General features: G+C 53.4%; 1 protein-coding gene across 1 annotated transcript; it reads left to right on the forward strand.

The window, feature by feature from the left end:
* The first annotated feature begins 2065 nt into the window (after nucleotides 1-2065).
* LOC149525419 (uncharacterized) lies at nucleotides 2066-7370 on the forward strand. Its single transcript, XM_089776012.1, has 3 exons — nucleotides 2066-2714; nucleotides 2910-3292; nucleotides 7344-7370. Exons 1-3 carry the CDS (start codon nucleotides 2165-2167, stop codon nucleotides 7368-7370), a joined length of 960 nt encoding a protein of 319 aa, XP_089632138.1. The 5' UTR covers nucleotides 2066-2164.
* The last annotated feature ends 5904 nt before the right edge of the window (nucleotides 7371-13274 follow it).

The raw sequence follows: 13274 nt of genomic DNA on the forward strand, positions 1-13274 counted from the left end.
CTCTTGTAAGGGAAATGGAATATATACTCTGGATTTAATGGTTGGGTAGTAAAAATACTGATTTGCGACTATTCTTATGAGGAAAAAGATAAAGTTGAATTTGTTGTTTACATACAGGACCTTAATACATATTATTTGTCAGTATTTAAGCAATTGCCAGATATTCTGAAGTAGTTGCCCAGTTTGACAGGTTTTAGTACAGAAGAGGGTTAGTTTAGGAAACCATATTTATTAACACCTGGAACTGTTGTCTGATCTTTAGAGTATGTATAATTATTTTGATTCCTTATGAATTTCAAATTACCACTTTGAGGGATGACAGGTTCTTGTTCCAGGATCAGGCCCAGTATTTAAATTATTCTATAGTTGGGAACCCTGATGTGAACAGCTGCAACACACACACTATAGGAATTCTTGTATATTTACAACTATAGTTTACTAATACATTTAGCACAGTCACAAACACCCCCACCTTAACAAGATAGATAGGGAATGTACATTTATATATCCATATGTGCTGCCTCAGGAAGATTGTCCATGTGAATTGATGCAACAAAATTCCTAACATGGAGGTCTTTAAGCTGAGAGTATGTCTATACAGCAAAGTTATTTTGAAATAACAGTCCTTATTTTGAAATAACTTTCCTAGCGTCTACACAGCAATACCGCTATTTTGAAATAAATTTGAAATAGTGGAGCACTTATTTCGAATTTGATAAACCTCATTCCATGAGGAATAATGCCAAATTCAAAATAGCTATTTCAAAATAAGTGCTGTGTAGACACTTATTTCGAAATAGGGGGCTTCCAGCCTTCCCAGGTTGCCTGGTGACCACTCCAGCTTCAACCAAGAACACTCCTCTCTCTCCCCCTTCCCCAGAGCCCTTAAAGGGGTAAACTCTGGCCACAGTACCTGTGCCAGCTCCAAGCCTGCCACCCCAGAGCCAGCAGTCACTGCCCTTGACCCAGTGGCCCCAAAACATGAGCCAGCAAGCGACTGACAGCCAGCCATCCACCGCTCCCCAGGAGCAGTCTGCCAGCTCCCAGGAGCCTGACAGGGCCCAGAGAAGGCAGGCACCTTCCTGGTCCACGGTAGAGATCATGGACCTGATTGAGGTTTGTGGGGGATGCCCCAAACATCCATGATCTCTGCACTAGATGGAGGAACATGGCTGTCTATGGCAGGATAGCTGCCTGCCTGGCCACCAAAGACCACATGCAAACCCAGGAGCAGGTCTGCATGAAAATCAAGTTGGTCCGGCGAGACTCCCAACCCTGAGCCCTGAGCTTCCCCTCCCCCTTCTTCCCCTTGATTCCCCCTTCCAGCTCCCTCCTCCCAGGTATCCCCCTCACCTCTCCAACCTTCTCTTCTCCCTTCTCCCACCTCTCTTCCCCAGTCTCACCAGAGTTTCATTCCCCCCTCCCAGTTTTGTTAAATATAGAGAGTTTGTGTTCATGAAAATACATGTATTTTATTTGACATCAGGAAGGGGGGTTAGGGAGAGGTAAGCAGAAGGATGTGAGGGAGGAATGAGGCACAAGCCCCCAGTGGGGCAGACCAGAGAGACTGTTAGTGCTCCTCAGGGTGGAAGCTTTCCCGCAGGACCTCCTAGATACTGACAGCTCCCCGATGGACCTCCCAGATGGCAGCCTGCAGAAAGTGCAGCCAGGCTCGCAGCAATGCATCCAAGAGAAGCACAAGAGTGCCCGGGGCAGCTTTAGCTCCATGTTGCAGACTGCTGTGGTGTCCTGAGTGAGAGCAACCAGAGCACTCAGGGTATGTCTACACTAGAAAGTTAGTTCGAACTAACGGACGTTAGTTCGAACTAACTTTCCTATGCGCTACACTAGCGCTCCGTTAGTTCGAACTTAATTCGAACTAACGGAGCGCTTAGTTCGAACTAGGTAAACCTCATTTTACGAGGACTAACGCCTAGTTCGAACTAGCTAGTTCGAACTAAGGGCTGTGTAGCCCTTTAGTTCGAACTAGTGGGAGGCTAAGGCTTCCCAGGTTTCCCTGGTGGCCACTCTGGCCAACACCAGGGAAACTCTATTGCCCCCTCCCGGCCCCGGAGCCCTTAAAGGGCCACGGGCTGGCTACTCACTTTGTGCCAGTTGCAAGGCTGCAAGCACCCGTGCCTGCACAGCCTGCACCTGCCACACTATGAGCCAGCCATCCGAGGGCTCCCAGCCCTCCACTGCTCCCCACGACCAGCCTGGCGGCTCCCGGGAGCCTGCCCGGGGGCGCAAAAGGCGGGCGCCCGCCTGGTCAAGTGCGGAGATCGTGGACCTCATCGAGGTTTGGGGGGAAGCCTCAAATGTCCACGATCTCCGCACTAGCCACCGGAACGCGGCCGTCTATGGACGCATGGCTGCCAGCCTGGCCGCCAGGGGCCACCAGCGCAGCCGGGAGCAGGTGCGCTGCAAGATTAAAGACTTGCGGCAGTCCTACTCCCGGGCCTGCCTGCCAGGGGCTGACCCGGAGGCCTGCCCCCACTTCCATGCCCTGGACCGCATCCTGGGGCCTCATGCCGTCCCTGCCCCCCGGGACGTGATTGACCCCGGGGCAGAGGGACCGCTCCTGGACACCGAGGAGGAGGAAGAGGGCTCTGAGAGCCAGGAGCCTGCTGCCAGCCTTCCCAGGACCCGGGACCCCCGAGGCACCCCACAGAGCCGCTCGCCTGCATCATCAGAGGCCGGGGAGGCGTCCACCTGTGAGTACCCTCGTGTTCCCCTTATGTGTACGGGGGGCTGGGGCGAGAGGGAGCCCCGGGACCGTGCGCCTGGGCCTTGCCCACTACGGAGCAGCAGCTGGGGATCCTGCAGGGGCCCTGGCCTTGCAGAGGGGAGCTGGGTTTCACACACCTGGGCCCCTGGGGTCATTGACCGCTGGTCTTCTTGCACCACAGCTGCAGCACCGGGGACTGCAGGGCGCACCACCCCGCCTGCAGCAGCCGCCCGCGCCCGGGCAAGCAGGACAGCCAGGAACCAGGAGGACTACCAGAGGCGGCATCTCCGGTTCCTGGACCGACAGCTCCGTCTCCAGGACCACTGGGTCCAGGAGGACCTCAGGCTGCGCCAGAGGAGTCTGGAGGCCCTGGAGGAGCAGGGCCGTGCCCTGCGAGGCCACCTCCAGAGCCTGCTAGACCGCTTCCCATTTCCTCCTCCCCCTGCTCCCCCTCTTGCTCCCCCTCTTGCTCCCCCTGCTCCCCCTCTTGCTCCCCCTCTTGCTCCCCCTGCTCCCCCTCTTGCTCCCCCTCTTGCTCCCCCTGCTCCCCCTCTTGCTCCCCCTGCTCCCCCTGCTCCCCCTCTTGCTCCCCCTCTTGCTCCCCCTGCTCCCCCTCTTGCTCCCCCTGCTCCCCCTCTTGCTCCCCCTCTTGCTCCCCCTGCTCCCCCTCTTGCTCCCCCTGCTCCCCCTCTTGCTCCCCCTGCTTCCGCTCCTGCTCCCCCTGCTTCCGCTCCTGCTTCCTCCACACCCCCTGTCCTCTCTGCCCCCCCCTCCACAACCATTCCCCACCGACGCCCCCGGACCCGCAGTGTGGCGAGACGGGAGAGGCACCCAGACTCCCACCCCTGAGCTTTCCTTTCCCTTCCTCCCTTCCCTCCCCTCCCCTTCCAGCTCCCTCGTCCCAGGTTTCCCCCTCCCTTCTCCCACCTTCATTCCTCCCTCCCCCACCCCAGTTCTGTGAAATAAACAGACGTTTTTGTTGGAAAAACAGGTGTCTTTATTTGACAGTAGGTAGGGAGGGGAAAGGGGGGGGGTAGGGTGGAAGAAGGCCCCGGTGGGGCATGCAGGGAGAGGTCAGTCCTCCTCCTCCTCCACCTGGAAGCTCTCCCGCAGGGCTTCCCGGATCCGGATGGCCCCCCGCTGGGCTTCCCGGACGGCGGCGGTGCGGGGCTGACCGTAGTGTCCAGCCATGCGGTCAGCCTCAGCCATCCAGGCTGGCAAGAAAGCCTCCCCCTTCCGCTCACACAAATTGTGGAGCACACAACATGCCGCCACCACGGGAGGGATGTTGTGCTCGGCCAGGTCCAGACGGGTGAGGAGGCATCGAAAGCGGGCTTTCAGTCGCCCGAAGGCCCCCTCCACCACGATGCGGGCCCTGCTCAGCCTGTTATTGAAGGCCTGGCGGGAGGGATTGAGGTGTCCCGTGTAGGGCTTCATGAGCCAGGGCTGCAGTGGGTAGGCGGCATCCCCCACCAGGCAGACGGGCATGTCCACGTCCCCGACCCTGATGTGGCGGTCGGGGAAGAAGGTCCCGTCCTGCAGCCGCTGGCACACGGAGGAGTTCCGGTACACCCGGGCGTCGTGTGCTTTGCCGGACCAGCCCACATTTATGTCCGTCAACTGTCCCCGGTGGTCACATACGGCCTGCAGGATGACGGAGAAGTACCCCTTGCGGTTCACGTACCGGGACGCCTGGTGTTCCGGGGCACGGATGGGGATGTGCGTCCCGTCGATGGCCCCCCCGCAGTTGGGGAAGCCGAGGGCGCCGAATCCCCGGATGACGGCATCCGGGTTGGCGAGGCGGACCACCCTGCGGAGCAGCACCCGGTTGATGGCCTTGACCACCTGCGGAGAGAGACACAGCAAAGCGTCAATCAGTGGGGCGCCCGGGTGGCTGGGAGCGTGCGTGCCCTGGCAGTGCCCCGCGCCCCACTCCCGGAAGCAACCCCCCTGGCGGCGTGTAGTACGGCCGGGACAGCCCGACCCCTCCGGTGCGGGGCGCCTTCGCCTCCTCCCGCCCCCCCCTTTGTCCCTGGGGCGGCCCATCCCCTCCTCGCAGCCCCCCTCCCCCCCGGCTCGGTGGCCGACGAGCGCCGTACCTGCATGAGCACTGCTCCGACAGTGGATCTCCCCACGCCGAACTGGTTCCCGACGGATCGGTAGCTGTCCGGCGTGGAGAGCTTCCAGAGGGCGATGGCCACCCGCTTCTGGAGGGGGATGGCGGGCCTCATGCGAGTGTCCCTTCTTTGCAGGGCAGGGGCGAGCCACTCGCAGAGCTCCAGGAAGGTGTCCCTCCTCATCCTAAAGTTCTGGGTCCACTGTCGGTCGTCCCAGTGCTCCAGGACGATGCGGTCCCACCAGTCGCTGCTGGTGTCCAGACGCCAGATGCGGCGGGGCACGCCGGTGCCGGGGCGCCGCCGCGGCTCCTCCACGGCCCCCAGGGCGGCCAGGCGGAGAGGCAGGGGGCTGACGTTCCCCAGGTGGTGCCAGGCAGCCTCGAGCCATTGCTGGCAGGCTTGCAGCAGCAAGTCCAGAACGTGCACCAGAAGGTGCAGGGCGAGCCGTGGCTCCATGTTGCCACCTGCGGCGGCCCCCCGAAGGGAAGCACCGACACAGACGGGCACAGAGACCGACGCTTTGCTGTCCCTCGCGAGGTTGGCAAGCAAGCAGGAAAAGCTGAGAACCGGCTGTCCAGGGGGGTCCCTTTAAGCACGAGCCTCAGATAGCCTCAGAGCAGCCACACAAAGCAACTGCTGACCTGATGCCCTGCCAGAACCGGTTTCAGCTGCCCTTAAATGCCCCCTGCGTCCAATCAGTGTGGACGCGCTAGTTCGAACTAGCAAAACGCTAGTTCGAACTAGTTTTTAGTTCTAGATGCGCTAGTTCGAACTAGCTTAGTTCGAATTAACTAATTCGAACTAAGCTAGTTCGAACTAGCGCTGTAGTGTAGACGTACCCTCAGAGACAAAATGCTTTGCTGTCCCTCATCGAGGTAGACAAGCAAACAGGGAAACCTGAGAATTTGGCTGTCCAGAGGGGTCCCTTTAAGCACAGACCTCAGATAGCCTCAGGCAACAGCCCCACACAGTAAGTCCTGACCTGGTGCCCTGTTGGAACTGGTTCCGGCCAGCCTTAAATGCGATTCAGAGTCCACTCAGTGTGGACGCGCTATTTTGAAAGAGCAAAATGCTATTTCAAAATACATTTTGTGTGTAGACTTGTTATTTCGAAATAAGCTATTTCGAAATAACACTGTAGTGCAGCCATACCCTAAGGTATCATGGGCATGGAGGCAATGCTTATGAACAAATAGTTCCACTGAGGAAGTGGGATTTGCCAACAAAAGCTCATGGTATTATTTTTTTTGTTAGTCTCTAAAGTGCCACAGGACTACTCATTGTTCTGGATAAACTTATTATCCATATAAATGTCTACTCTCTTTTTGAATGCTGCTAAACTCTTGGCCTCTGTGATATCTTCTGGCATTGAGTTTAGAAAGGTTAGAGAGTTTCAGATAGCCAGTCAGAACAGTTATACAGATGACTACGAGGCAATACCACAAATAGCAAAGAGTTAAAATGAACATATAATGAGCATGTCTACACTTGGGAGTTATTTCAAAATAACAAGGTGAGCGTCCACACTACCAAGCCTATTACTTCAAAATAAAGGGCTTGTTATTTCAAAATAACTCTTGCTTGTGAAGAGGAATAGCTTATTTTGAAATAGTTATTTCAGGAGTTGTTCTTTTGAAATAACTTATTTCAAAATAACTCCCTAGTGAAGACAAAGCCTTAGTGTACAAGCGGTGAGTTGGAAATTTTTCATCCAAACTGGTGAATAGATTAAAATAAATAAGTTCATAGAAATCTGGATCTTTTCACTAATGAGTTTTGCACTGAGACCAGGATTAAAGTTGAATTGAACATTAGTTGCAGCAAATAAATTCAACCAGCTTTAACTGGCCAATTCATGATCTTCATGCAAGCTTTTACTTAATTTACCAAACAAAATACTCCTTTTCCTGCTTTCTGTCAGCTGACTTCTCTTTCATTGTGACTACTCCTAGAATCATAGAATCATAGAGCTGGAAGAGACCTCAGGAGGTCATCGAGTTCAGCCCCCTGCCCTAAGAAGGGCCAATCCCAACTAAATCAACCCAGCCAGGGCTTTGTCAAGCTGGGAGTTAAAAACCTCTAGGGATGGAGATTCCATCACCTCCCTAGGTAACCCATTCCAGTGCTTCACCACCCTCCTAGTGAAATAGTTTTTCCTAATGTCCAACCTAGACCTCCCCCACTGTAACTTGAGACCATTGCTCCCTGTTCTGCCATCTGTCACTACTGAGAACAGCCTCTCCCATACTCTTTGGAACCTCCCTTCAGGAAGTTGAAGGCTGCTATCATATCCTACCTCACTCCTCTCTTCTGCAGACTAAATAAGCCCAAATCCTTCAGCCTTTCCTCATAGGTCAAGTGTTCCAGCCCTTCTATTCCCTTTGTCTTTTCCTTCCATTCTAATTTTCATGCCACCAGCTACGTAGAGAAAAAACCTCCTTACTGTCCACTAAATGGCCTCCCTCACTGCCCTCTAAAACACATTTCTTTTTTCATAGCCTTCTAATTTTGACCTCATCTTGTAGTATTCATGATTTTTTCCTTTCCTCTGAGCCTGATTCATAGTTCACTGAATTCATGAGGCATCTCTCCACTGATTTCATGGGGTTCTGGAGTAGGCTGTGAGTCTCTATGGCATGCCTTCCTGCACTGGAATTATTACCGTAAGTACTGTGTTCATGTTAGTCTGTGTTCCCCATGTTCCCATAAATATATAAATAAATAATATTCAGTGCTATATGAGGCATGTGCCACCCTAGTAATGTAGACAGCTTTACATGTAGTGTAAAGCTATGCGCAGGGATGATACATTTCCCATAGAGTAGGCTTTCTAATGCTTATTTTAAAGAACATAATTGTGATGCACAGACCATATTCTCCGTTCTGTTCATTTTAAAGTTGTATGGTTATCAAAGAAGTGGGAGAGGGGCAGCTGGGCTTTTTGTGGGATGAGTTACAGCAAATGAGATGAATGTCTAAAAACCAGAGCAAGTTTTTCAGTAAGCTGTTTGAGCAGCAAGTGAGTCACCAGAGAGTCTCACTGGCATTCAAGCCTCTTACTTCACGAGCCTACTGCTGCTAGGCATTTAGCAGCATTAAAAGAAATGCCATCAAACTGCATGGTCACCAACAAAATTTTTTTTGCAGTAACGTTGACTCAATGGCAGTAATTGCCTTCTTTTGAATTGTGTGTATGAGATCTAAGTGTGTGTCAGAGAAAGAGGAGCATGACTTAGCTCCATGTAAGCACCTGTGATTTGTTTAGCATCAGAGGAGCCCAGGAAGAGAGAGTATGCATGGCAACCTACAAAGCATTTTAAGTCCTATTTTCCATTTTGTTCATCAGAACAGTACCTGCAACACACACACTATAGATTTGTCCTTAGGAATGTATGTTTGGTCAGATAAAGGAATTGAAACAGCTTTCACAGATCTGCAAAATAGGGGCCCAAGTCTACAGAGAATTCACCGCAATTCATCTGCTTAATTTTACTAGCTGGGAGTAGTTCCATTGATTTTGATGGGACTATTCAAATGTGCAAAGTATAACCCACAACTGAGGACTAACTTCATAAGCAGTAGCTAAATCAATCTTTGTACAGGCAAAAAAGCATTATTGATTTTCATGAACAGTTACAGTATTCACCCTTAAAACTTCCATATTTACCAGCTATTACTGCACTGTTTTTTCAGTGACATCATTAGAGAGTCCATGCAATTAGAATAAGAAACATTGTTTACGAATGGTTATCACATTGTGGTATATGAAACATTGCGATTGTCTTTAATGGTGACTTCTACATAGATTCCTGTAGATTTTGCCAAAATGGATGCACCCCAGTTAGCTAGTTAGCAAAATCAACTAATGTGTTCCCCATAATGAGTCAGGCCTTTATGATCTAATTGCAGTGGGGTGGACAGCCAACATGGGGCAAAATGTAGGGAGCCAGCTCTGCAACCCCAGAAGGGGCGGGACCTTGGGCTGAAGGGGTGTGGCCTCATCTGGACTGCAGCTGGCCCTCAGCACCACTCAGAACAAGGCACAGCCCTCAGAGACATATGGAGCACCTGGTGAGGCACTTCAGCAGTAATTCAGTGGGGTCCGGGACTCCAGCAGAAGCAGTGGCCAGGAACCCTAGGGCCCTTTGAATCACCAGGTCATGGGGCAACTTTTCCCTTTAGCGAATGATCAAGTGTCCATTAGAATCAACAGAAAGATTCTCATTGGCTTCGGGAGGGTTAGGCATGAATTGAAGTAAACTGCACTTCACTGTTGTTAAGATACATAGTCAATAAGGGTACGTCTAGGCTACATGCCTTTTTCGACAGAGGCTTTTTTGAAAGTATCTTTCAAAAAAGCCTCTGTCAAAAAAGACCATCTAGATTGCATTACATGGATCGAAAAATCGATCCACTTTTTTGAAAAAGAGCGTCCAGACTTCTGGACATTCTTTGAAAAAAAGAAGGTACCCAGAAGTGCTCCTGGCAGGGCATGGGGGCAGCCTTTATTTCCAGGTGCTGCTGCATGCTCCTTGCAGAGACGCATGCTTAAAGGAATCCCCCTGGGCAGTTATTGCTCTGCTCCTGCCTACCTCCTAGAGGGAAAGCAAAGCTGATGCAGTTCTTGCTCTGATTGCTCTGATTCCTCAGACACTACAGCAGTTTGTTTCAGGTTTGGTTTTGTGCTTTGCACTGTGTTTTTGGCCATGGAGCCTGAGCTGCCCCTGGGCAGGTGATGGCCTCACACTGTGATGCTGGAAGTTCTGCTGCATCTTCATGAGACCATCATGACATTTGTTGCAGAGCTGGATTCAGAGCCCAGCTTTGAGCCCCTCACTGGGGCTGCAGCCCCACTACCCTTGCCACCGAACTTATTCCTGGAGAGGAAAGTTTGGAGGCTGAACACCAGTTCAGACTGGTGGGACCAGTTTGTTATGGAGCAGTGGGACGATGAGGCTTGGCTCCAAAACTTCCGGATGTGGAAGTCCACATTCCAGGAACTGTGTGTCTGGCTTGCCCCTGCCCTGCAATGCCAGGACACCCACTTGCGGCCCGCCATCCCCCTGGAGAAGCACGTCGCTATTGCTCTGTGGAAGCTGGCCACCCATTAGCTACCTCTCCATGGGACATGAGTTTAGAATGGGGAGGTCTACTGTCGGGGCCAACTTGATGGAGGTAAGTCACTCTTAGGGGACAGTCCATGGGGGCGGGGTTGGAGGCGGGCAGATAAGGGGGACAGAAAGGACCAGGCACAGGCAATGGGGGATGGGGGATGGGGTGGGAGTGGTAGAAGCCTGCCTGGCCTCACCCTGCAGTGGTGTGGAGGACCCAGGGGGGCTGCCTGAAGTAGGAGCTCTTGGGTTCTGGGAGGGGAGGGGTGGGGGATCACCTCTCATCAGCTCACGCAACTCCTCTAATGTCCTCTTATGTGTGTTTGTATTTGTCCCTTTCTGCAGATGGTGATGGCCATCAACTCAGAGCTGCTTCACAGGACTGTCCGCCTCAGAGACCTGGATATCATCTTGGCCGGATTTGCGGGGCTGGGTTTTCTGAACTGTGGTGGAGCACTCGATGGGACTCACATCTTGATCCAGGCTACTTTTCAATGGTGCTGCAGGTCCTGTTCAACCACTGGGAACAATTCACAGACATTTGTGTCGGGTGGTCAGGCCGGGCATACGATGCCCGCATATTGCAGAACTCATACCTATACCGCAGGCTGCAGGCTGGGACATTCTTCCCACAGTGAAACTATGCAGTCGGGGATGTGCAGATGCTTACATGCATCGTGGCTGACGCGTCGTACCCCCTTATGCCCTGGCTCATGAAGCCATTCACGGGACACCTGGATGTGAGCAGGGAATTCTTTAACTCCCACCTGAATTGGGCTCACTTCCAGGTGGAGTGCGCCTTTGGCCGTCTGAAGGGCAGATTTAGATGTCTGCTCACTTGGCTGGACATGAGGGAATACAACATCCCCAATGTGGTTGCTGCATGCTATGTGCTGCACAAGCTAGTGGAGAGGAAAGGGGAGGCCTTCCCAACGTGAAGGACACGGGCTGATGTGGAGGGGAGGCTCTTTGAGCAGACCCAGACAGCTGCCATTCAGCAAGCCCACCAGCTGGGATTATGCATTTGGGAAGCCCTGAGGGAGCAATTCTCCCAAGGAAGCCGATGAGTTTCCCCAGGGCCTTCCAAATGTGGGATTGCCTCATGCCCCCGGTGCCTTCCTTCTCCAAACTCCTCCCAGCCCCACATTCACGCATTGTATGCGTTCACACTGAGAACAGAGACAGGTGTTGTTGAAAAAATGTTTACAGTTTATTTCACTGTTGATGTTTTAGAGTTTTTGAAACATCTTTTGTTCAGAAAAATAAATTGTTTAACAAAGTAAAGTGCTTCCCTTACTGACTCTCACAGGTGGGAAGGGGGATGTCAACCTGGAAGGTAGAGGGAGGCTCAGGGCTGAGGGTGCCGCCTGGATGAAGAGCCCCTGGCACTTTGGCTGCGGAAGCCTTCTCGGAGTCAGCTGCACATGTGGGCTGGGACAGTAGGGGGCTGGGCTGGGCAGGAGGTGGGGCTGTACCTGTGTCTGGGATGGCAGGGGATAAGGGGGGAGCAAGAGGTGAGGGGAGGTGGGGGCTTTGGGGGGAGCAGAGGGTGAGGGGGGGGCAGGTTGAGCAGGAGGAGCAGGACCAGGCACAGGACCAGGAAAGGCCATGGCCTCCCAGATAGCAGCGCAAATATCATTGCACTACTGGCCTAACTCATCCAGCAAGCGCCTGTACCACTCTGCCTCTGCCTGCATCCTTTGGATAAATGTGTCCTGCAGCCCTTGCAGGACTAAGATGTTCTGGTGCACCAGGTCCAAATATGTGCGCCAGTGCCGACGGGTTCCCTGCAGCCAACTGCGTGGTGGGACATGTGTGGTGCACCCCTCCTGGACAGCTGGTCCGGCTGTGGAGGACAAGAGGGAAAAGTCATCAGTCATGCATGCTCACACTTTCCCTGAGAGGGCCTGCCCTCCTTCTCAGCAGTCAGTGCCTGTCCTAGGGTCAGGGAATAATCATGTGGATCTCAGCAAGGCATGGTGTGGCCTGGCCAACAGCCATGGCCTCCCTGGAGCCCAGAAGGTGTGCAGGCCACCATCCTGCCCCCTCCTTACACACACCCCATGGCAAGCAGCACAGGCAAGTGTCAGGCCACAGTTGGGGTTCCCACAGGCTGCTTAGAGGCCTGAAGCTGTGTAGCAATCCCAGCATCCCCAAACCATGCCTGCACCTGACATCACTATCTGCAGGAGCAGGTGGTGCCTCGCAACCATGCGGGTGCAGGGGTAGGATGGCCCTCCCTGAGGTCGGCCATGTGTGTGCCCTCCCCTCCCCCGGCTGTGATCAGCATGATATGTCACAGCACTGCACCATCCACTTTGCTCCCGCCTCCCCTGCCCTGTTTGTGTTGGACCCTCACGGCACTCACCTGATGTTCCCGCCCTGGTGTCTGAAGTTGTCTGGGAGGCCTCCTGCATCTGGGTGTCCGGCTCCTGGGTCAGGGTCACTGTGCTCCTGCTGGTGTCCTCCTCCTCCTCCTCTTGGAGCTGCTGGTCCTCTGGGATCTCACCCTGGAGTTGCGGCCGCTGCTGCATAGGAGTCTCCAACCCAGACTCCACAACCTTCTCGAGATGCAGGGGTTCCCCTGTCCCCAGGATCCGGTCCAGGTCCTCATAACAGGCACAAGAGTGTGCTGTTTCCCCAGAGCGGGAGCTGCGCTCATGGGCCCTAACATACCCCTGCTGCAGCTCCTTCATCTTGGCTCTCACCAGGTCTAATATGCAGGGATGGTGGCCTTTCTTAGCAAGGCCATCAGCCATTCTGCCATAAATGTCCATGTTCCTCCTCCAGGATTGTGGGGCCTGAAGAGACTCCTCCTCAGACCAGAGCTCCAAGAGGGCTTTGATCTTGGGCCCAGACCAGGAGAGTGCCCAGCGTTTGATGCCCCTGGCTTGCTGCGGGGATGTGTCCCTGGAGAGGCCAGGGGGGTCTCTGGGACAAGGTTCTGAGTAGCCCTGCCAGGAAGAGCTGAGCAGTCAGGGTCCTGGTTGGAGTTGGCTTGCTGCCACAATGCTACTCCTGGGTGCATGTGCCTTTTAAAGATGGCTACAGGCAGGAACAATGGAGTTGGAAGCTCTGGCAGGAGCATCCACCCGGGCTTCTTCCTCGAGGCCTTTATTTTCAAAATAAATTCTTCCCTATGTCCACACATACCTTTTTTCAAAAGAACTCTGTCGAAAATAGCGTAATTCCTCATAAAACGATGTTTACCGCCATCGACAAAACCACCGCGTTCTGTCGACTTACTGTCGACAGAACGGCAGCCCTAGTGTAGATGCAGGTTTAGGGTTTTTTTTTTAAAAAAGGCCACTTTTTTCA

Source organism: Pelodiscus sinensis, chromosome 2, assembly GCF_052426305.1.
Source record: "Pelodiscus sinensis isolate ZL-2025 chromosome 2, ASM5242630v1, whole genome shotgun sequence".
NCBI classification, from domain to species: Eukaryota; Metazoa; Chordata; order Testudines; family Trionychidae; genus Pelodiscus; species Pelodiscus sinensis.

What these genes read in the sequence shown, in the direction of transcription:
- LOC149525419 (XM_089776012.1), top strand. Translation starts at nt 2,165, where the DNA reads ATGAGCCAGCCATCCGAGGGCTCCCAGCCCTCCACTGCTCCCCACGAC. An exon ending in GGCCGGGGAGGCGTCCACCT is followed by an intron (nt 2,715 to 2,909) that starts GTGAGTACCCTC and finishes CTTGCACCACAG; the next exon opens with CTGCAGCACCGGGGACTGCA. An exon ending in CTCCCCCTCTTGCTCCCCCT is followed by an intron (nt 3,293 to 7,343) that starts GCTCCCCCTGCT and finishes CTTTTTTCATAG; the next exon opens with CCTTCTAATTTTGACCTCAT.